At 40.9% G+C, this 20,552-nt stretch overlaps 2 protein-coding genes across 9 annotated transcripts in view; both read right to left on the bottom strand.

Annotated features, from left to right (window-relative positions):
- Window positions 1-386: 386 nt before the first annotated feature.
- On the bottom strand, window positions 387-14,837 carry LOC119503831 (SHC-transforming protein 4-like). 5 transcript variants are annotated; one of them, XM_037795871.1, is made up of 14 exons: window positions 13,996-14,837; window positions 13,726-13,804; window positions 13,105-13,628; window positions 11,003-11,073; window positions 8,776-8,827; window positions 8,571-8,642; window positions 8,420-8,470; window positions 5,270-5,321; window positions 5,009-5,135; window positions 4,275-4,467; window positions 2,475-2,547; window positions 1,134-1,224; window positions 873-1,020; window positions 387-763 (listed from the first exon to the last, which is right to left on the bottom strand). In XM_037795871.1, exons 2-14 carry the CDS (start codon window positions 13,775-13,777, stop codon window positions 635-637), a joined length of 1,635 nt encoding a protein of 544 aa, XP_037651799.1. In that variant the 5' UTR covers window positions 13,778-13,804; window positions 13,996-14,837; the 3' UTR covers window positions 387-634. The 5 variants fall into 5 exon arrangements, with proteins under 5 accessions (XP_037651799.1, XP_037651798.1, XP_037651796.1 ...); XM_037795870.1 differs by having other exon boundaries at window positions 392-763; window positions 8,420-8,473; window positions 13,996-14,832; XM_037795868.1 differs by having other exon boundaries at window positions 396-763; window positions 8,571-8,690; window positions 13,996-14,828.
- A 964-nt stretch (window positions 14,838-15,801) lies between these two features.
- secisbp2l (SECIS binding protein 2-like) overlaps window positions 15,802-20,552 on the bottom strand; it is a 90,688-nt gene continuing 85,937 nt past the window's right edge. For 3 of the 4 annotated variants that reach the window (XM_037795805.1, XM_037795787.1, XM_037795814.1), the window contains 3 exons: window positions 20,009-20,163; window positions 19,650-19,869; window positions 18,677-19,302 (listed from right to left, as the gene is read on the bottom strand). In XM_037795805.1, coding sequence (XP_037651733.1) covers window positions 18,677-19,302; window positions 19,650-19,869; window positions 20,009-20,163 — 1,001 coding nt within the window. Of the gene's footprint in view, window positions 19,303-19,649; window positions 19,870-20,008; window positions 20,164-20,552 lie in introns of all 4 variants that reach the window. The other variant, XM_037795796.1, reaches the window with a different exon arrangement.

Consider the following 20,552-nt stretch of genomic DNA (forward strand, 5'->3'; position numbering starts at 1 on the left):
ATATATGAAGTCATGTCTCACATGTTGACAGGACTTGGTTGATTTAACATTTTAAAGCAGCTAAAAGTGCTGAACGTTTTAAAGTTTTTTGCTTGGGCACATTATGCCTCAACTCCAAAACCACTGAGAACCGCTGCTGAAGGCTAATGCATCCCAGAGCGTCAAATAACGAGGCTTTTGTTACAGCCATCGGCGCTCGATACCACCGCACAAGGCACCCCTTGGCGCCAGCTTGAAACAAACTGGTGTTCCATTCACTACAATGACGTAGTTTAAAGAGCAAAAAGAGACACACCGGACGGCTGGAAAAGGGAGGTGGATGGGTCCAACAAACACAAGGCTATCATCCAGGAGACCGCTGTTCGTGTCCCATAGGTCATGTTTTTTCACTGTACAAACGTAGTAGTTTTAAGCTCAACCATGTATTTCGTTCCTAAACCTACCACCCTACCCTTCCTACTATAGCGGCTTTGTTGCCTAATCCTAAAGTGACGCCAAGGGTAACTATAATGGTTTTGTTGCCGAAAATAAAGCGACGGCAAGGAGTGTAACGCCATGGGGCGTGACAATGCGGCGGTATGTGACGAGTTGGGATGAAAACGTGTTGAATGTATGCATGCTGTGACTGTGTGTGCTAGTGTCTTTGTAGGATTGGCTGGTTCAGACACAGCTCACTGCTGCCAGAGACGATGGGCATCTGGTTGCCCATGTGGAAACGCACCAGGTGACCGACGCTCAGAAACACCTGATCACGGGTCCGCACCTGGTCACACAAAAACACAAACAACAAGGTCAAACATTAAGGCCAGCTGCCATTCGCCCTCTCCTCATGCTTTGTGTATTTGAAATCCAACACCACAACTCCCCTCTACCTGTCCATTTGGATCCACCAGCAGCAGGTGGCGCACGGTGGCTCCCTCCATCCCACTGAGTACGTACTGACCAGAGGCAGAGCTGCTCTCTCTGACCAGGAAATCCCCACTACAGGTGAGAAGTGACTCCGCCTGCTCCCTTCCTAACCTGGGATGAAGGACACAAAGTTACTGAGAAAGGAAGAGGGAGATATACATTAGCAGACAGACACATTAAAGTTGGTAATTCACTGGTAGTAAAGGTAGAGGGATGTCGCCTACCTGCCGTGGAACCAGCCTTCCTCCTGGATCAGGTCCTGGATCCGTGTATCAGAGAGACACCGTTCAGCACTGACCTCAGATACCACTGAGTCTGATGGAGATACAGCAGAGGAAGAATATAACACTACACAAGCGTGGGTTGCTCCAACAAGCATTAACTTTAAAACATGATAATATCATGGTTTATTTTCTGTTGCACCAAATCTATAAACTTAGTTTGAAATAAATAGGTTTAATTCTAGACCTTTCTTAAAATCTAATCTTACTCCGAAAGTACTTTCAAATCAGCTCCAGGTTGTGAATCTCCAATTTACAGTAAACGCTGTTTGTGGTTAACTTTAAACTGACAGTTGAGGTGTTTTAATGGAGACAAATGGTAGATCACTCTGAGACTTGCAGGATCATGACTTGTAGCAGGCTTGGTTTTAGAGCAAGAGTGAAGATACTGGTATCATATGAAACTAGAAAACCTAAGGAATCTATTGGTTACAGACATGCCCACTTTATGAAAATCACATGTAGTTTTTTGCATGCATTATAAATATCTTATTTTCACCTATTCTAAAATGGTGTATTTGAATATTTCTGCATACTGGGGTCCCTAAACAGTCTTGGAATTACATACATTGGGTATCACTATAAAGCTGAGACTCTTGTGGATCCAATGAGCCCAACTGTATTCATGTGTGATGATGTTAGTCCCTATTTCATAAAGTCAGACTATTTTTTTAAACTTGACCTTGCTGTATAAAATGACCTGTGGTGACCTTTAGGAGAATCACAGCCTCATGAAACTATACAACCCCAAACTATAGACCTAAAGCATTCAGAGGATGGATGGCTTTCCTTGTCAGATTGACAATAAGGGGGTTTATGAGCAGTTTACACAACAGAAGTGCTCGCCATCTAATCGCCGAAAAATGCAGTTCTTGCAGAAATCCTTCCATCCATCCATATCCATCCGTATTTGGAGGGATTATTGATCATTTTTATTAATTCTTGATTGGTAAAAAATGGTTAAATTCAGCATCAAATCTGTGTAACAAATGGTATCAACCCAAAATTCCTGAAACAACTTATGAGACATAATAGAGCATGGGGATGGCCATCATACACTTTCACAATTTATATTTTTTATATATTACTGCTGACCTGCTATTTCCCCCTAAAGATCCCCTACACCCTCACACTTGCACTTTGACTTTGCTTTGAACCATTTAACTGAGTTTTACTTAATCGGGTTTTAATTTAAATTAAAATTAATCTTAGTTTAAACTACACTTTCTCACACACAGAGAAACACAATATAGTTACACATTGCAGTGTGTTGATGAGTTTTACCTGCAGGTAGAGCTGCAGTTTCTTCTGTGATGGAGCAGTTCTCATACAGTGAAACAGGCTGAAACGAACAGACCTGCAACAGCACGAGATGAGTCACACACACAAGATCTGTGTGTGTGTGTGTGTGTGTATGTGTGCGTGTGTGTGTGTGTGTGTGTGTGTGTGTGTGTGTGTGTGTGTGTGTGTGTGTGTGTGTGTGTGTGTGTGTGTGTGTGTGTGTGTTCGGGGGCAGTGATTGCTTAAAGGTTAGAGACGTGTGCTCATGACCGGAAAGTCGCTGACCAAATTCCCAGACCAGCACAATAATTCTGGGAAGTTATTACCAACAACTGAGGTGTCCTTGAAGACGACCCTTCAAGCTCAACTGCTTCAGCTCAGAGGCCCACAGAAAAAAATAGATGATTCATTTCTTTTAAAATGTAAAATTATTTTGGGTGTTATGGGAAAGAAAAAACAGCTTAAGCTACAAAGAACTCACTCCAGTCACTTCATGTCACAAGAAGAAGAAGAAGGCGGCATTGCCCTAATGGTATTAGCTCATACTGACTACAACTTTTGACCACAAAAATAATCAGCACATGTTTGCACAGCACAAGTTTCTCAGTTGCTATCATTACATAATACAATGCATCAGGCCTTTTCAATTACGTTTTTAGAAGAGCCAGATTTGAAAAAAAAAAAAAAAAAAAAGTAAAGTGCCAAGGGGCGGGGCATTTACATTTCCTGTCTGATCTGCAAAGTTAGGAATTATAATGTGAAAACAATACAGCTTTTTATCTTAGTAGATTGTTGTTTAAATAAACATAATGTTGCATTCAACATCTTTATTATTCAGTTCCACTCTCCTAAATTCCCTCTGCTTAAGCAGCATGGGTCAAACTTTTTAACATAATAAGTATTTCTGTGCATAACAAGACATAACTAATGAAATGAATACTAATAAAATGATGATCTTCTAATAATCAAAAATGTAAACACCCAGAAACTTAGAATGTTAGCAGGTTATTTAAATAAAAACACAATGATATTGCTTTTCAACAGTCCATAACAGCATCAGTAGCGTGAGTTCATGAACGGAAATAAACTCTCTTATTGGAAGAAATTATTATTATTACTTTTTTCATATTGGTCGACGGGGATTGAGGTCGTTAAAGGGTCTGATTCGACCCACGGGCCGCCAATTGAACAGGCTTGCAATACAGTATACAATACAATATATAATCTATTCTTATATAATATAATATTAATACATTATATCACATTTAATTCAAGAAAAAATATCTTTCTACCCAAATCTGAGAGGCTACCTCAGTCAAATCATTCAAAAGTAAACTCAAAACACATCTTTTCGCATCAGCCTTCAACCTCAGTTAGCCTGCCAAAAATACTAATTACGGTTATCCAACTGAAACTGCATATTTTGCTAATGTTGCTATTGTTTTTATTGAATATATATTGTGTGTGTGTGTCTAACTTTGTATGTAGTTTAGACCACTTACCGTAGATATGTTTGCTGTGTGTTTTACAAATGTTGCACATTGTTGTTTTCATTATATGTGCAGCCCTTTGAGGCATGCTTTGTGATATTGGGCTTTAACAAACTTTGATTTGACTTGACTTGACATTATATCATTATTATATTCCATCCTTTAATCATGTGAGAACAACTAAGCCATCTCCATCTCACTCTGACAACAGAGTCTCTTAATCTGCTGAGGAGGGCCATAGGATGGGGTTAAAAGCTTTGGAACGATCTGACTAAATATAGTTTGAGTTTTGGTGTTAATAATTCACTCTTACCCCCTGTATGTCAGGATCTTGTTTGTTCTCCTCCTTAGTGATCCGCAGGTCCTCTACTCCACCAGCGGGTGGCGTCTTTCCTGGGATCACGTTGTAGTAGTCGCGGTGCTTGCTGACTTCACCGTCCTGTTTGGCCTTTTGGTCTGTTATCGCCTCCTCTGGGCTCCATTTGTGACAGATCCTCACTGCTGACCTGCATGCAGAGAGTTATGATGTTCACCTCCCTGCCTCCGCTGTGGAGAAGCTCTGACTTGACCTCTGTTAATGTTGTGCACACATATACTGTATATGCAGTCGAGTACACACAATCACAAAAAACACAAAGATAGAGAAACATACTCAGCATAGATTCCTTTGAGTTTGCTGAAATAAAAGTATATATATATATATGTCTGTAATTAATGATTATTTTCATTATTGATTAATCTGCCAATTTCTTGATTGATTGATTAATTATTTTGGTCAAATAGTGAAAAATACTTTCCCAATTCCCAAAGCCCAAAATGACATTTTCAAAATGTTTGCTTTTGTTCAACTAAGGACAAAATCCAAAGCTATTCTACTATCTACATATAGATTATACATTATCTGTCTATAAGACAAAAAAACATCAAATGTCATCATTTGAGAAGCTGGAACCAGCAAACATTTGGCATTTGTGCTTGAAAAAATGTCTCAAACGAGTCAAATCATACTAGATTATCAACACTGTTGACAGTAGACAGAAGGATAACCTGGGATTGTTGGAGAGCGGCGATGGCGTGTGGTTGAGAAGTTGGCGGAAACGAGTCTCAAAGGCCTGACCGATGCTGTTGATAACCTCACCGGCCCGACCCCGGGGACACTCCAGGATGTGACAGGCTGTCAAAAAGAGACAAAGGGTGATGTTTTGTTTCCATAATGATGACAGTAAAAGCTTGTGCGTTTACGTAATAAAACCAGTAAGTCCAGTGGAAGCTGAGCTCGTCATAATGTGAAATTAAACCGCCCTATACCTCTCCGATTCACGAGGTCCTTGGCAACATAAGCGATGTAATCTGCCATGTCCTGTAAAGAAATTGAGAGAAAAATTATTATTTTATCTACTACTGCTACTAACTATATGTATACACTATGTTTATACAGCCCTTTCTCATTCCCAGGGCGTCAAATACCGAGGCTTTGTCACAGCCGTCGCTGTGTGATACCGCCGCACAAGGCACCCTTTGGCGCCAGTATGAAACGCACTGGACTTTCCATTAACTACATTGTAAACCCTTCGGCAGCAACAGTAAACGCTCAGGGAAAGTGATTGTGGTGACGTAGTTTATAGACCAAAAGAGACACACAGGGCGGACAGGAGGGGAGGTGGATGGGTCCAACAAACCCAAGACTTTCATCCAGGAGACCGCTGTTTGTATCCCGTGTGTTAAATTTCACTTTCACATTACAATCAGCTGTATGCTCGTGTCCCGTGTTCACAACGTTTAGTTTCAGTTTAACTGTAAAAACGTAGTAGTTTTAAGCCCAACCATGTTGTTTTTTCCTAAACCTAACTAAATGGTTTTGTTGTATGACGTGACGATGACGTGTGACATCACCTCTTTTCACCCTCCTTGGACTGAGTAAGGCTGTAGCAGCAAAACCCCTGAGTGTGTTTATGTCAGTAAGAGTGCATTTAATTACCCATGAGTTCAACTTCTCATTTGTGTAAGAAAGAATGTGTTAATGCTTCATTTAGAAATTACATAATCTGTCTTTAAAGGTATTCTCTGCATTTGTCTGTATGTGCACAAGGTCACTAATAAACCTCCTGACTGTGTTGTAGTTCAGTTTATAACCTGTACAGCTAGTGGGTTTAGGATCTGTATTCAGCCTTTCGATTCCTAATTTAATCATTGAAAACACAGCAGACATGTTCAGTTAATGGTCATCCACGTGTATTCTCTGTTTAATTAATTCACTCCCTATCAGTGGCTCTCTGATACTAATACAAGAGCAGAGTCAGCTGAATATGTCTCACCATAAAGCCTCTGTGGCAGATTGATTTTAAATCCCCCCCGCTATCTTCTATGTGTCCAAGCCAACTGAGCCGAGGCTTAGAGCGCACTACAAGATTATTTTAGCTAATTAATTAAGCAGCGAGCTATAATCCCATCCATAGCTTCGCTGGTGTTGTGTTTCACGGAGAGAAACTGCCTTCCTGTTCTCTCTAATCTTTGGCCAGTGCGACGTCGCAGTGCCAAAATGGCAATGAAATATTACAGAGTGTACTCAGCATTTGTATTCACCGTTTGTTTGAGCCGAGAAACTGAGTTCATGGACGCAAACCAAATCATAAATAACAGTTTTTGTTAGTCAAGCAGTTTATTAAGCAGGGTTTGACCTCGACAGCAGCTAATAACTGACATGTCCTGCTGGCTGGTCAGACGTTAACAGTGCACCATTGATTTCTTTTTTCACTGAGGATGAATAACCCAATTTCTGTCATATGGAAATAATGTGGGCATGGAGGGACAGAGAGGGGAAATAGATAAGAGTAATTAGTTTAAAACAGACTTGGCGAGGTGTAAAGATGATGAAAGCACAAACCAGCTTTGATGGTTGTATTAAGTCACAAGAAAGGATTTCATGACTTTTAGTAATGCGTTATCCTAAGAATTATTCTTAAGAAGCCAGTCAGAGAGGATATTTACCCAACATCTGCCATACTGATTATTCGTTTTTCAAAATCCTATATTTTACCCAGTTTGTCAATTTAATCTAATCTATTTATAATACAACATGTCTGAAATGGAAGCAGCCAGAAAACCAAACTGAATCAGGGAGGAACTTATTTTGCTGGTAGAGGAGATACATCAGATAATAATAAGGGGAATTTAGGGACACATTGATAAGTGCAGACAATGACGATGCATGGAAAGTGATTGCAAACAAAATGAATGAAAGCTGTAATGTTGTTTCTTTGCATCCCGCAACAAAAAGTGCCGTAACATCCAATCAAATGTTTCAAATTCAAATAGTAGGCTTAAACTATTCTGAATTATAAATATTGCATCAGATAACTTATAGGCCCTTTTCACAGCAGCCATTCTGACATGTCATAGCAGGGTAAACACGGATAAGTGATCACATTAATTATGGACCCATTCTATTTAGTGTGTCACAGCCATTCCAGTGAACCAGCAAGCACAATATATCAGGGCCCTGGCACACTTAAAGGAACAGTGTGTAACATTACGGGGGATCTATTAGCAGAAATGGAATATAATATTCATAACTATGTTTTTATTAGTGTCTAATCACCTGAAACTAAGAATCATTGTGTTTTTGTTAGTTTAGAATGAGCCCTTCATATCTAGGGAGCAGGTCCTCTTCACAGAGTCCGCCATGTTGCTCTGCCATGTTTCTACAGTAGCCCAGAACAGACAAACCAAACACTGGCTCTTTTTACGTTACCTGAAGGCCACCGTAGTTCTCTGACACGTGTGTGAAACTGTGGTAACATGAGCTGCAGAGTGCAAATCCGTGGTACTGCCAACCGCCATCTGACTTTTATTGCTCCTAAAGTAGTGTTATTATGGTAAGGATGAGGTGAGTGGAGGTTACTTGCAATCTGCAACCACACCACTAGATGTTGCCAAATCCTACACATTGGACCTTTAAATGGATCAGGGCCATAATTAATGTTATTAGTTATACCTGTGTTCACCCTGCAATGACATGTAAAAATGGCTGCTATGTAAAGGGACTATCATTCAACATGATCATTGATATTTTGTACAATCATTTCAATACATGCCTCAAAAGGTGTGTGCTCACTTTGCAGTCATCTACAATCTACTCTTCAGACACCTTTGAAGCTCGCTTAAGAGTATTTTTAAGTCGCAAGGATTTGATGAATAGCTTTTATTCTGAAGTTTGTGTCCAAAATTTCACTTTAAGCGGTTTGATAAATACGGCCCTCGCACCACCAATTAAAAGTATAGAAGAGTTGGAGTAGGAAATAATTCAATCCTCCACAAATGGCAGCAAACCAAGCAGTACTCGAGCTAAATCAAATTACTCACTGTTTATGTGTGTGTGTGTGTGTGTGTGTGTTTGTGTCCCTATCTGCTCATCAACATGTTTGTACATGAGAAACAACAACGAGAATATGAACTTACTGGATCTCCTCCTGACGCAAATGAAATGGCGTGCATGGGGTGGTGGGCAATCTTCTGAGGAGAAGGGAAAAAACAGAAGTTTTTTTGTTTTACTCCATGCCTCGATAATTAAGATGTGTGACATGTATAATTTGCGTGTTGAAGCGGTCACCTGTAAGGAGGAGGCGGCGATCAGAGTCACGCTGTCTGTGGAGACGGTGAGGATGATCCTGCTCCCAGAAAACTGGAGGTTGATTTGACCCAGAAGAGCAGACAGTCCCTTAAAGACCGGCTGATGATGACACAAATCAGTTATTCTAGTTGTGTCTGTGTTGATTGCATTGGTGTGTGTGTGTGTGTGTGTGTGTGTACCTTACCCTTTTAGTTTTCACTGCTGATGTCCTCTCACACAGTCTGCTGATTGCCTCTCTGCACACACAAACACACAAACACACACACACACACGCACACTTACACACACAGATTATAAACATGTACACATACAGACGCACACACACAAAACACAGAGGTACTTTTGTGAATGTGTGCTCCAGAGCGCTCCGCTAACATGTGACTGGCATGTGAGAACATGAGAGGAAGGAAACTACATCACAAGGAGCTCATCCACAGTACATCAGAGGAATAAAATACACTGTAACATTACTCTAAAAAGTAGTACTATATGCAGCGGGGAAATGAAACTAAATACATTTACTCAAGTATAGTACTTAAGTACAATTTTGAGGTATTTGTATTTACTTGAGTATTTCTGTTTTATGCTACTTTATATTTCTACTCTACTGCATTTCAGATGAAAGTAATGTACTTTTTACTCCACTACAGTCATTTGACACTTGTAGTTACTTTTTACATAAAAAAAACAAATTATATGCTCATATTATATAATTCAGTACTATACTACTAATCTACCCAAAGCATATAAACTTGATGACCATTTTAACCTTTGTAAATAAAATGTACTATTCTTATTCTTATTATTAATAATAATAATAATAATCATAATAATAATAATAATAATAATACAAATTTAAAAATAATATAAAATTGTCTCTATATTGACGAACTACAACACTAAAATGCTCTTACATGTACTTGTTAGTAATAAAAACAGAATAATATAATATTCTATAATAATATAACTCTTTGAAAGGAGCCATTCTGCATAATGAGTATTTTCACTTTTGATACTTTAAGTTCATTTTGCTGATGATACTTATATTCTTTTATTTAAGGAACATTTTTTAATTCAGAACCTTTACTTGTAATGGAGTATTTTGGTATGGTATTTCTACTTGTATTTAAGAAAAGGATCTGAGTACTTCTTCCTCCTCTGCATTTCAGAGGGAAATATTGTACTTTTTACTGCATTACATAAACTATACTACTAATCTACCCAAAGCATCTAAAATTGGCTCCACATGGACGAACTACAACTCTAAAATGCTCTTATATGTATTCGTTAGTGATAAAAACTTACTAATATAATATTTCATAATAATATAACACTTTGAAAGGAGCCATTCTGCATAATGAGTACTTTTACTTTTGATACTTTTAGTACAATTTGCTGATAATACTTTTATTTAAGTAACATTTGACTGACTACCCAGCAATTTATTAAGTATCTAAATGGTGTAATATTAATTCAAATCATTTACTTTAGTGAAAGTACCAATACATTGATGTAAGCATACTCCTTTGCAACTAAAAATCCTGCATCCAAAATCCTACATAGAGAAAGGTATTATCAGCAACATGTACTTCACTAATCAAGTGAATATCAGTGAGCCTGTTTATATAAAGCTATACATATATAAAGATAAACTTGGGATAGATTAGACCAAAAAACACAAAATCTGCCTGAAAAAATACTTCAAACAAAACACTGACTGTCCTATGATTGACTACAGAGATATTCCTGGTATGTGTGCTCATATTAAGGCTGTAATATTATAATTAAGGCGAGCTTTGCAGTCGCTGGTCTTCAGAGAGCTGACGCTTGGGTCAGAGAGGCCAAACTGTACAAAAACACACACACACACACACAGAAGTAACATCCCACTATCTTTCGAGCAAGACTTTTTTCCAGGAAATGCTTTTCTTCTCCTTGAAAACAAATTGCATGTAATGGATTGAGGTCTCTCTCTCTCTCTCTCTCCTCTTAATAAGACTATGAGAGATCATTAGGAGGAAATTCATCTAATTGGATTTTCTGCCCCATCATTCAGCAGTGTTGTTGTGAACAGGGGTAGCTGTGTCCTTCGGCGTTTTGGCATCCTGCACAAGGATGTCAATATCAAATGATGAGGAGAAAGCCCCGGTTTATGAAACATTATACATTTAATTTGATTTCCCCCTTTGAAACATTTTTCAAATAAACCACACGTCTTGCTTGGCAAATATATGTTGGAAATTTTTCTTTTTCTTCTTCACATGCAAAACAGCAGCTCATTCCTTCATAGTGTTATTCTGAGACTGTGTCAGGAGTTAGATGTTCATTCTTACTGTATGTATCTTATGGTTGGCGTGTGTCTGTATGTGTGTGTCTGTGTGTGTGTGTGTGGTAGTGGGAGGACCTCCTACCGTGTGACTTTCATTCTCGTATCGAAGTCGAGGGTTCTCATGGACTGGGTCACCTCCACACTACCCATGTACTAGGAAAACACAACAAAACACCAGTTACTCATTGATTCCACATTTAGAAACAGATAAAAGTCTTAAGTGATCTCAGACAGAGTGCTGATGTGGGCAATGTTTCTGTCCTGATTCTCCTCAATTTAAAGGAACAGTGTGTAGGATCTGGCGGTATCTAGCGGTGAGGCTGCAGATTACAACTTCTACCGTGTGCCAAGCGTGTTTGAGAGTTATGGTGGCCGGTGTGAAAACATGAATGGGTGAATAGTGATGAGAGTGTGTGTGTACGTGGGAAGTGAGTGGTGAAGCAAGAGAGAGAGAGACGCACTTTCCATTAACTACAACGTAAATTCATCAGCGTCAATCTTAAGCTCTCAGAGAAAGTGCTGTGGTGACGTAGTTTAAAGAGTGAAAGAGACTCACCGGGCGGTTGTGAGGGGAGGTGGATGGGCCCAACAAACACAAGGCTGTCATCCAGGAGACGGCTGTTTGTGTCCCGTGTGTTATGTTTCACTTTACAATCACCTGATCGTTCGCGTCCCGTGTTCACAACGTTCAGTTACATTTTCACAGTAAAATGTAGTAATTTTAAAGATAATTTTTTTGGCTTTTGCGTTTTTTTGATAGTCATGAAAGGCGGAGAGAGAGTGGATGACATACAGCAAAGAGCCACAGGTCAGATCGGAACCCCGGGCCGCTGCAGCAAGGACTCTACCTTTGGTACGCTTGGCACACAATTACACAAATGTAGTAATTTTAAGTCCAACCATGTCGTTTTTTCCTAAACCTAACCTGTTTTTGTTTAATTCACAACATTAAGCACGTGTTCACTGTGACCGAAAAGTGACGGCGAGGGATCTGACAAAGCGTCAGTATGTGATGAGTTGGGATGACAATGTGTTGCAGCATCCTCTGGGGACCATGAATATCTGTACAAAATTTCCTGCTAATCCATCCAATAGTTGTTGAGATATGTCAGTCTGGACCAAAATGGTGGACACACCAACGTTGCAACTATATTTTCTCCATGTGATTTTAAGAATTAATAAAAAAAATAGTTTTGCCCCACATGCATATTTGACTGTCTCCTCTTTTTTCACTCATAACTGCTGGCTGAGGTCACAGAGCGCTGGAGCATTAAATGTACATACAGCTGTGCTTTTGGACCAATAGCCCATCCATAGTTATCCGACATCCAACTTCTGTACTTAAGAAATAGTTTTGGACATCTTGACGTGTAATTAATGCAACCAGACCTCATTTACGCAATGTGCTCACACTTTGGCCAACCCCACTTCTATTGGCTGTGAGCTTCAGCAGAGCAGACGCTACAGGCTGGAGGCAGGATGAGTAAGTCCACTGATGAAGACCAGACTTAAATCAATACGTGTGTGTGTGTGTGAGTGGGATTAGTGGGCGGTAGTGTGTAATGTATGTGTGCTTGTTTATAAAGGACAATCAAACAGTTCTCATTTCCATCAGCGGTCAGCTCACAGGCCCTGCTCTTAATCACCCATGCGGACACACCTCCGGTTCTAGGACAGCATGGGCTCTGCTGATACCGGATACATTCACACACATGCACACACACACACACACACACACACACACACACACACACACACACACACACACACACACACAGAAGCAGAGCAGATCTAGAGAGGAGCAGAGAGCCAGGATGAGTCACTACTGCCTACACAGGAAGCTCTATCTGAGAGGGAGGGGATGAACGTGCTAAAGTGAGTGTGATGGTGTGGATAGAGCACAGGGAGACAGAGTGTGTCCTGTGTTCACGTGTGTGTTTGTGTTGGCACTAGTAGGAATTAAACTGTGCCGGATATGAGGTTAGCTGCACTTTCTTGCATATAGTGTAAAGCGAAAACACACAATCAACATTTTTAGTATTAAGACATTAACAATTTTAGGCAAATTGTGAAAAAAAGTGAAAAACACGAAGATTAGTCGGGCAAGGACGATTCCACAATCTCAGATTTCTGTTTGTGCACAGCAGAGTGTATTCATGCATCGTTATTAGTTCACATAGGTACCTTGATGTGATGGTGAACCACTCTGCTTGCCGTCCCCACCACTGTACAGTCATCTGCTGCAGAGGAACGACACAGACAGTCTCTGTGTTGGGAGCAAGGAGGACAGCTGGGGGTCCAGGGGAGGCTGGCCATCCGATGCAGGCTGATGGGTCTTTTTGTGCAGCGTAGAGCCGAGTGAGTAGATAGTGGCACATTGAGGGAAGGTTGGCTACAAAACCTCTGGTCAGGCCCTGAGCTCCACTCTGTTCTGGACAAGGGTCTGTCAGTGTGTCCATCAATGGTGTTTGTCTGTCCCCTCAGGCCCCGCAGGGAAATAGGACTTTGCAATCGGATGTTGGCCACGCGGGGGATGAAGTCCCTCAGGGTGGACGGCCCGTGGTGCGTCGGCGTCCCGGGATCGAGCTGGGCGAAATCAGAGTCCAAGCAAAGGTCCCGCTTCAGGGGCAGCATTCTTTGGGGCCGATCCTCCAGAGACGACAGCGAATCGTTGCGCAGACGACTGTATTTGGTGCGCTTCAGCATGCCTGTGGAAGATGAAACAGAAAAAGTGACAATCAGATATGCAGCACAGTGATTTTCATTGTACTGATTACGTCTGTAATGACAAAAGTGATGAGCCACCTGGTAAGAGTCCTTTCTGTGATTTGAACCTGGGTAAGGTTTGCTCTCTCATAATCGGGCAACTGGACGAAGGAGAGCACTAGGTCAAAGTAGAAAACAAGAATCACAGTTATTACACACAGAGGATTGAGTACAGATAGCAGAAAACAGGAGAGGCATGAAATGCATTAAGTTGATCATTTTGGTTGCTAATCAGCTGATCTTTGGGAAATAATCTTAGCGTCTGGCGTACTGCGATTATTACTGTACGTTACAGTAGATTCAACTCACCAGCGTGGGACTGGGGACGTCCCGTTGTAGTCTAAAATCCAGTCCGGTCCGCTCCAGTCACACTGAGAACAGTCCCATCATAATGACTTTCTCAGTCAGTTGCCAGGCTTCCAGCTCTGCTTCACCTCCACATCAACTTTCCTCCCTTCTTGTCTTTTTCTTTCTGAAGCACAGCAGAATTGTGCAGCTTTTTTATGAATGAACTTTTCTCTTTTTTTTATGAATGAGAGGCTCTCGCTCACTTCCTCTGTCTCTCTCTATGACGGTGCATGCAGATGAACGTGTGAATGGAGCGGAGGGGAGATTGACAGACGGCCCCTAAAGCTCTCTCCCCCTCCCTCACCCATAAACTACCGTCCAATCACAGGCGAGTAGGGTGACTCATGCTGTACACACACACACTCACACTCACACTCACACTTATACACTGAGGCAGAGCCAATACAGTACACGAGTGCTGAGTCTAACATCAGTTGCACCTCAGAGATGCTGTTAAAGTGGGTTATTAATACGCCGGCTTTACCCCGAAACATGTTTCCTCTTAATCTAAGACGATGAGGGTTTGACATCTTTTGAACAAACAGATGGGATTGACTTGATTTACACACGACAGTAAATTACAGTAATGTGTGTAACATTCAAATGACCTGCATGAACACGCAAGAGGAAGATTTAACTAAAACATTTGCATTTCCGTTTGATTCCATTCAAAGCAACATGCCGAACAAAGAGTGTTTTACATACTGCACTTATTCCTGATTAAAAGATTAATATCTAACAACAGCAGGGAGCAGGCAGTGTAGAAATACTTCCATACTTAGGCCGGAAATTACAGGTCAAATGTAAGAAATGTAAGAGTAAAGAACTATTTTACTATTAGGGCTGGGCAATATATCGGTATTATATCAATATCATGATATGAGACTAGATATCGTCTTAGATTTTGGATATCGTAATACCATAATATGGCATAAGTGTCATCTTTTCCTGGTTTTAAAGGCTGCATTACAGTAAAGTGATGTCGTTTTTTGAATTTACCAGACTGCTCTATTATTTGCCTTTATACACTTTGTCATTATATCCACAATGCTGATGATTATTTATCAAAAATCTCATTGTGTAAATGTTTTGTAAAAGTATCAATGGTCAACACTACAATATCGTCTTTATTTCGATATTGAGGTATTTGGACAAAATTATTGCGCTATTTGATTTTCTTCATATCGCCCAGCCCTATGAACTACACAAATAACTTCATTACAGATAACTTAACTGCATATTATATATAAATAAGCTGGGTGTGATAATATAAAGAAAAGACAAGTCTTCATACAATAGTGCACAGCAGAGTTTTGTCCCTTCCTAGTGGCCAGTTAGTAAAACTGCAATCTTGGCCCAAAACTAACAATTATTTGAATAATGAATTATCTGAGGACTATTTTCTTGAATAATTGATGCCTCATTTTGTCCAAAAAAAAAAAATACCTGTTGCATTTTCTCAGAGCCCATAATTTTTTTAAAGGTATTTTTGTTTATTTTCTCCTTCTTTTTTTGAGACTCCTCTCTATGTGGATGCACATGATGCCATGATTTAGAATTGTAATCATGTTTGTTTGCCGAACTGTGACTAGTTCCATTTTTTTCCATTTCCAGACAAAGCAGTTATGTATATTCCAGATGTAAAAAAGTGAATAAACATTTCTGTTAAAAAAGAAAAAGAAAAAGAAAAAAAGAAAGTGGATTCATTACCTATTTCAGCTCTCTAAATCGTGTACATGCTGATGAAACAGTCAACAGTCAAAAGACTTACTTAAACAACATTTTAATGATGTTAATCATCAGTTCATATAGGTTAAGAGCGATAACAGGATTATGAGAAACAGCCTATAACAATGTTGCTAGTGATGCACAGTCTGAAGGAGACGGTCTTAAATATCCATATAAAGACGAGGAACACGCTGAAAAAAGTTCTTCATTGAACCGATTTTTTGTTTTGTTGTTTTTTGTTCACATTAGTTACAAGACCTTTACCAGTACTGTATTTACATAGTGCAAAGAAACACACTTGCTGTCAACGAACATACTTCAAACACTTTGATGGAGCAACAAAAAGCCGACACACAGCGTACCTGTTATCAAACTAGAAATACTTTTCATAATCGCAAGTATGATATTCAGGACGCTGGGCTTCACATTGCATACAGCCCGGCATACTGCATTTACACACACCGCATCATCGTTGTCATTGACTGGCTGAAATCTCACTATGATTCACTATCAAATACCATTATCAAATTGGATTCCAACTGTTAAAATGTTAAAACTTAAGAACAGGATGATTGTATTTTTTTTTTAATACAATGCAAAATCAAAATCTCTTTTGTACACTTGTATTTACAAGGATTTATCATTAGTGTGTGAATGACTTTGTGACGACTTCTAGTGGTGACTTTACCCCGATGAGGGAGCGTCTCAGCTGTACGAGGATTGATTTCATTTGTAAACAACCATATCTGATTTTTTTTTGTCAACTTGGGCATTAATAGACTTCATGAATAGCAGTAAACACCTGCTCGTCCTATTGGTCGATTTGATTTAAGTGGCATTTTTAAAGGAAATAGAGTGAACACTGGTAAAAACAATGACTTAGAGACACTTTCCAGTAACCTGATTCTTTCATATTGTCATAAACTATAACGAAACACTTGAACAATATTTTTCTGGTTGGAAAGACTTAAAATATCTCAATGTTTGGGCTTCTAAAAATGGTGTTAGGTCTCTAACCTAAGAGACAGCATGAGAGCACGCCCCCCCCAATCAGAGAACAAACACCACCAGAGGAACAACAGGAACAAAATTTATGAAGCACACACAGCATCTGGGAACTCAAGACAATTCCAGTCAGAGGAAAAACAACCAGAATAGTTTCACACCAGGCAAGATCAATATGACAAACTATTATATACTGTAGTAGAACCATATAGACGAGGTTATATACACAAAGCTTGTTTTGCTTCTTAGAAGTTAAAGTCATCTGAATCATCTGAATACAGAATGGGACACTTATTATTTGAACATTAAAAAACACTCTCCGGCCCTGTTCAGACTTGGTATTAACATGCGTCCTGGGTGATCGGATCACAACAGGACAGCTATGAGTGCAGGTGTGAACGTACTCCAGACACATTGAGATCAGATCTTTCAGACCACATTCAGAGGTGGTCTGGGCCACATATGACCACATTCTTTTAGTAGTGTGTACACGAATGTGTCCTGGGCCACATTGAAGGACTGACTACTCAACTGACGTCCCGCTGGGATCCGCGGGTCTCTGCGCTCCTAGGGTGAATAGGCCATGCAGACGCGAATGTTTGTCTGTCCTGTTGCACGGAAACGGCTTCTGTGCTCTACTGTATTTTATTGAAATATCTGTTATTTATAGGCTACATAGTTTACAGACTATCAGACTAGGCACGCAAAGTGCCTTATTATCATGCTGTCTGTGATGTGTCTGTGTTTTTGTTCCGGTGCTTTGCACGCCCACCCGCTCGCTCGCTCTCTCATCCCCGGCTCTCTGGAGCTCTGCACCCCGTTGTTGCCTGGCAAATGCAGTGGTGTCGGCAGCAGGGAGGTCCTTGGGGACCGCCGGTACAATAAACTTTTATTTTGATGTTAATAAAATGTACCTGAATTCACAAATATGTAGGATATTACTACTAACATTCAATCATGTATATAATATATTCAATATTCATGTATCTGCTGTATTAGCCGTGTGTTTAGTGAGATCGGAGTGAGATCGGATCACAAGTGGTCACTCAAGACGCATGTGGAGACGCATTCTAATGCCATGTGTGAACAGACGTATTTATAGCCGTCCACTTGTGATTCGATCACTCAGGACACATGTTAATACCAGGTGTGAACAGGGTCTCTGAAGACTGACGGGTGGGAGTGGTTTTGGTAGAAAGACAGAACCCCCCCTGACACTGTAATATTCTGTGAGGAAAGCTAAATATCAACCAAGACGTAATTAAGAAATGCATGTCTTTCCTTTCCTCATGGTGAAAAAAACACGCATTATTTACAAAGATAAAGCTAAAGAACACAGCAAAAATAAATGCAAACTATGTGCCTGTAAACACACACACACACACACACTCACACACACACACACACACGCACACAAATACTGCAGAGCTGTAAACTTTCTGAGCTCTGTATGAAGTTAAGATGGGAGCTGAAAGGTTCCAACCTCCCTCCTCTGTGAGCTACAGACAGCAGTTCAACATTTTTTTTAAGCACTTGCTCCCAGAAAGGTCCCTGACTCTAATAGAGTTCAGCTTCGGAGGAGGAAAGTCAAAAACTTCCCTCTGAATTCAAGTGTAGCAGGTTATGGGCCGAAGACGTGAGGGCATCCTTTTAAATGACAAAGAGTGTCGATGACGATTATCCCTCAGACTGTGTTAGTTGCCGTTTGGTCTGCAACGCTGTGTGTTGGTAAGTTGGTCAGCTTCTCTGTAATGCGTGTGAGTGTTGGTCAGTTGGTTGGATACCTGAGATTATGTCTGGTGTCAGGGGTTAGAGACGAAGGAGAAAAGCTGCTGGTTGCTGTGAGGAAGGATGTGAGAGCAACAGAGGACATGAGTGGATGTAAGAACAGAGAGAGGAGGAGGAGACATCAACCGGTGACCTTCTTCGCCTCCACTTGCTCTTTGCCATCGGTCGTCGTCTCAGTGATGTCCGCTGAATCGAGGTCCTCCTCTTCTTCACTCTGCACTCTCTCCTCCTCATCATCTTCCTCCTCCTCCTCCTCCTCTTCCGTACTTTCCTGGCTCTTCCCCAGCTGCAGGTTTTCCAGCGTCTTTGACACCCAGGATTCAATGCGGCTGCTGAGGGTGGGCACCTCCACAGCAATAGGTTCGGGAGTGTAGTCCTCCTCCTCCTCTTCCTCCTCCTCTGCCTCTTCCAACATCCCGGGTACCAGGGTGGAGGTGGTGGAGGTGATGGAGGAGTTCAGCGGGCCCCTGCAGCTCCCATCCAGTGAGCCTGTCTCCGTGCTCTGCTGGGAGGCCAGCTCCAGCCGGTCGTCAACCCGGACCTCGTCTCTCTCACTGGTACCCTGTGTCAGTGTCGGAGGCGCCGCTCTGGGCTGGGGAGCAGCGGAGCCTGGCGAGGCGGCGTTGGTGGAGGCAGCCAGGGTCTCACTGTCTTTCTGGGTGGCGGTGGAAGGTGCAGGGCGAATCGGCTCAGCCTCTATAGGCTCCAGGGCATCTGAAGTCTCCACCATACTCCTCCAGTTGGTCTCTGAAGGAGTTAATAGATGTGTTATGCTCCATAACTGGTACTTTTTAGTGGTGGGGAAAAAAATGTATACAGCATATTATCGTGATATTTTGCGTGGCAATATTGTATCGATACACAGACATCAAGTATTGATCTTTGATTATTTACACTTTTAAACTCATAACAATCCGCTACTCTGTCAAGCAATACATCGCAATATAGCTTATCACAATATTCAGCATATCGCAAAATGTTTAAAATCGCAAAAAGATCGTATCACTTTTACTTAAGTTAAAGACCAGAATACGTCTTCCACCACTGATTACAGATAACCCTAAAAATCTATGACAGAAAATGAGGGCGCTTACCGTACTCCTTTTCATTGACCTCTGAAATAGGCTCAGAAAAGATGGAACAAAAGGAAATAGCAGAAGCAGCAGAGTGGTTACGGGAGTGCCCCATGTGGTGAGGGACTTTCTTGTCATTTTTCATAGCCTCTTCGGCCTGCTCCTGCTCCAGAGCTAACACCATGTCCTTGTAGGCCTTCCTAGCCTCTTCTGTCAGAGACACCAAGCGGTTGAAGAGACCCTGAAGGAGGTTTAACCAAGTTAGAAAAAGGCATACAAACATAAGATGCTGAGAGACGATCCTGTGTTTCTACAGCTCTATATTGACAACTACTGTATACATTTGATTTGTTCATTCACCTGGTAAATAGACGACTTACCTCAGCTCCAGAATAGTTGAAAATGCCAACCACACTAACAGGCACTAGTTTGTTGACGCAGCGTCCGAGAGCTTTTCTGCCCAAGGCAAACACAAACGGGATCTCCTGATCCCTCGCCATGGCAATTACATTATACAGAGCTTCATCCAAACCACCTGCAACACAGTATCAAAGTAGAGAAAATATATTAAGAAAAACAACAGAAGATACCAGCTAGTTACTTGAACACCAAAGTGCAAAAACCTGCCGTTTTGGGAATATTCAAGTCGGGCCTGGGAGCTACACACATATATTAATATGTGACTGCTGGGTTTGTACACAGTGTAAGCCCTCTGGTGAGAAAATTTAAACTTGCAATTACTTTTTGCCCACTTGGGAGCAGCGGAAACAAGTTGTGAGCACAACATTGACCTATCATCACCTTTTTAGTTGATATGGAAAACTCTTTAGCTAACAGGTGCTTATTTACACATCCAGCACTTACAGAGCAACATTATCATTCATCTGGAGTGGTATTTCTGGACACCTGGTGAATGCAAGTCCA

The sequence above is a fragment of the Sebastes umbrosus genome, chromosome 2 (assembly GCF_015220745.1).
Source record: "Sebastes umbrosus isolate fSebUmb1 chromosome 2, fSebUmb1.pri, whole genome shotgun sequence".
In the NCBI taxonomy this organism is placed as follows: Eukaryota; Metazoa; Chordata; class Actinopteri; order Perciformes; family Sebastidae; genus Sebastes; species Sebastes umbrosus.

Excerpts from the sequence above, each read along its gene's own strand:
- LOC119503831 (XM_037795858.1), bottom strand. The coding sequence starts at position 13,777 with ATGAGAGAGCAAACCTTACCCAGGTTCAAATCACAGAAAGGACTCTTA. Across the intron at positions 13,629-13,725 it reads ACAGAAAGGACTCTTACCAG|GCATGCTGAAGCGCACCAAA; the intron begins GTGGCTCATCAC and ends CATCTTCCACAG. Across the intron at positions 1,225-2,474 it reads AACTGCAGCTCTACCTGCAG|ACTCAGTGGTATCTGAGGTC; the intron begins GTAAAACTCATC and ends TATCTCCATCAG.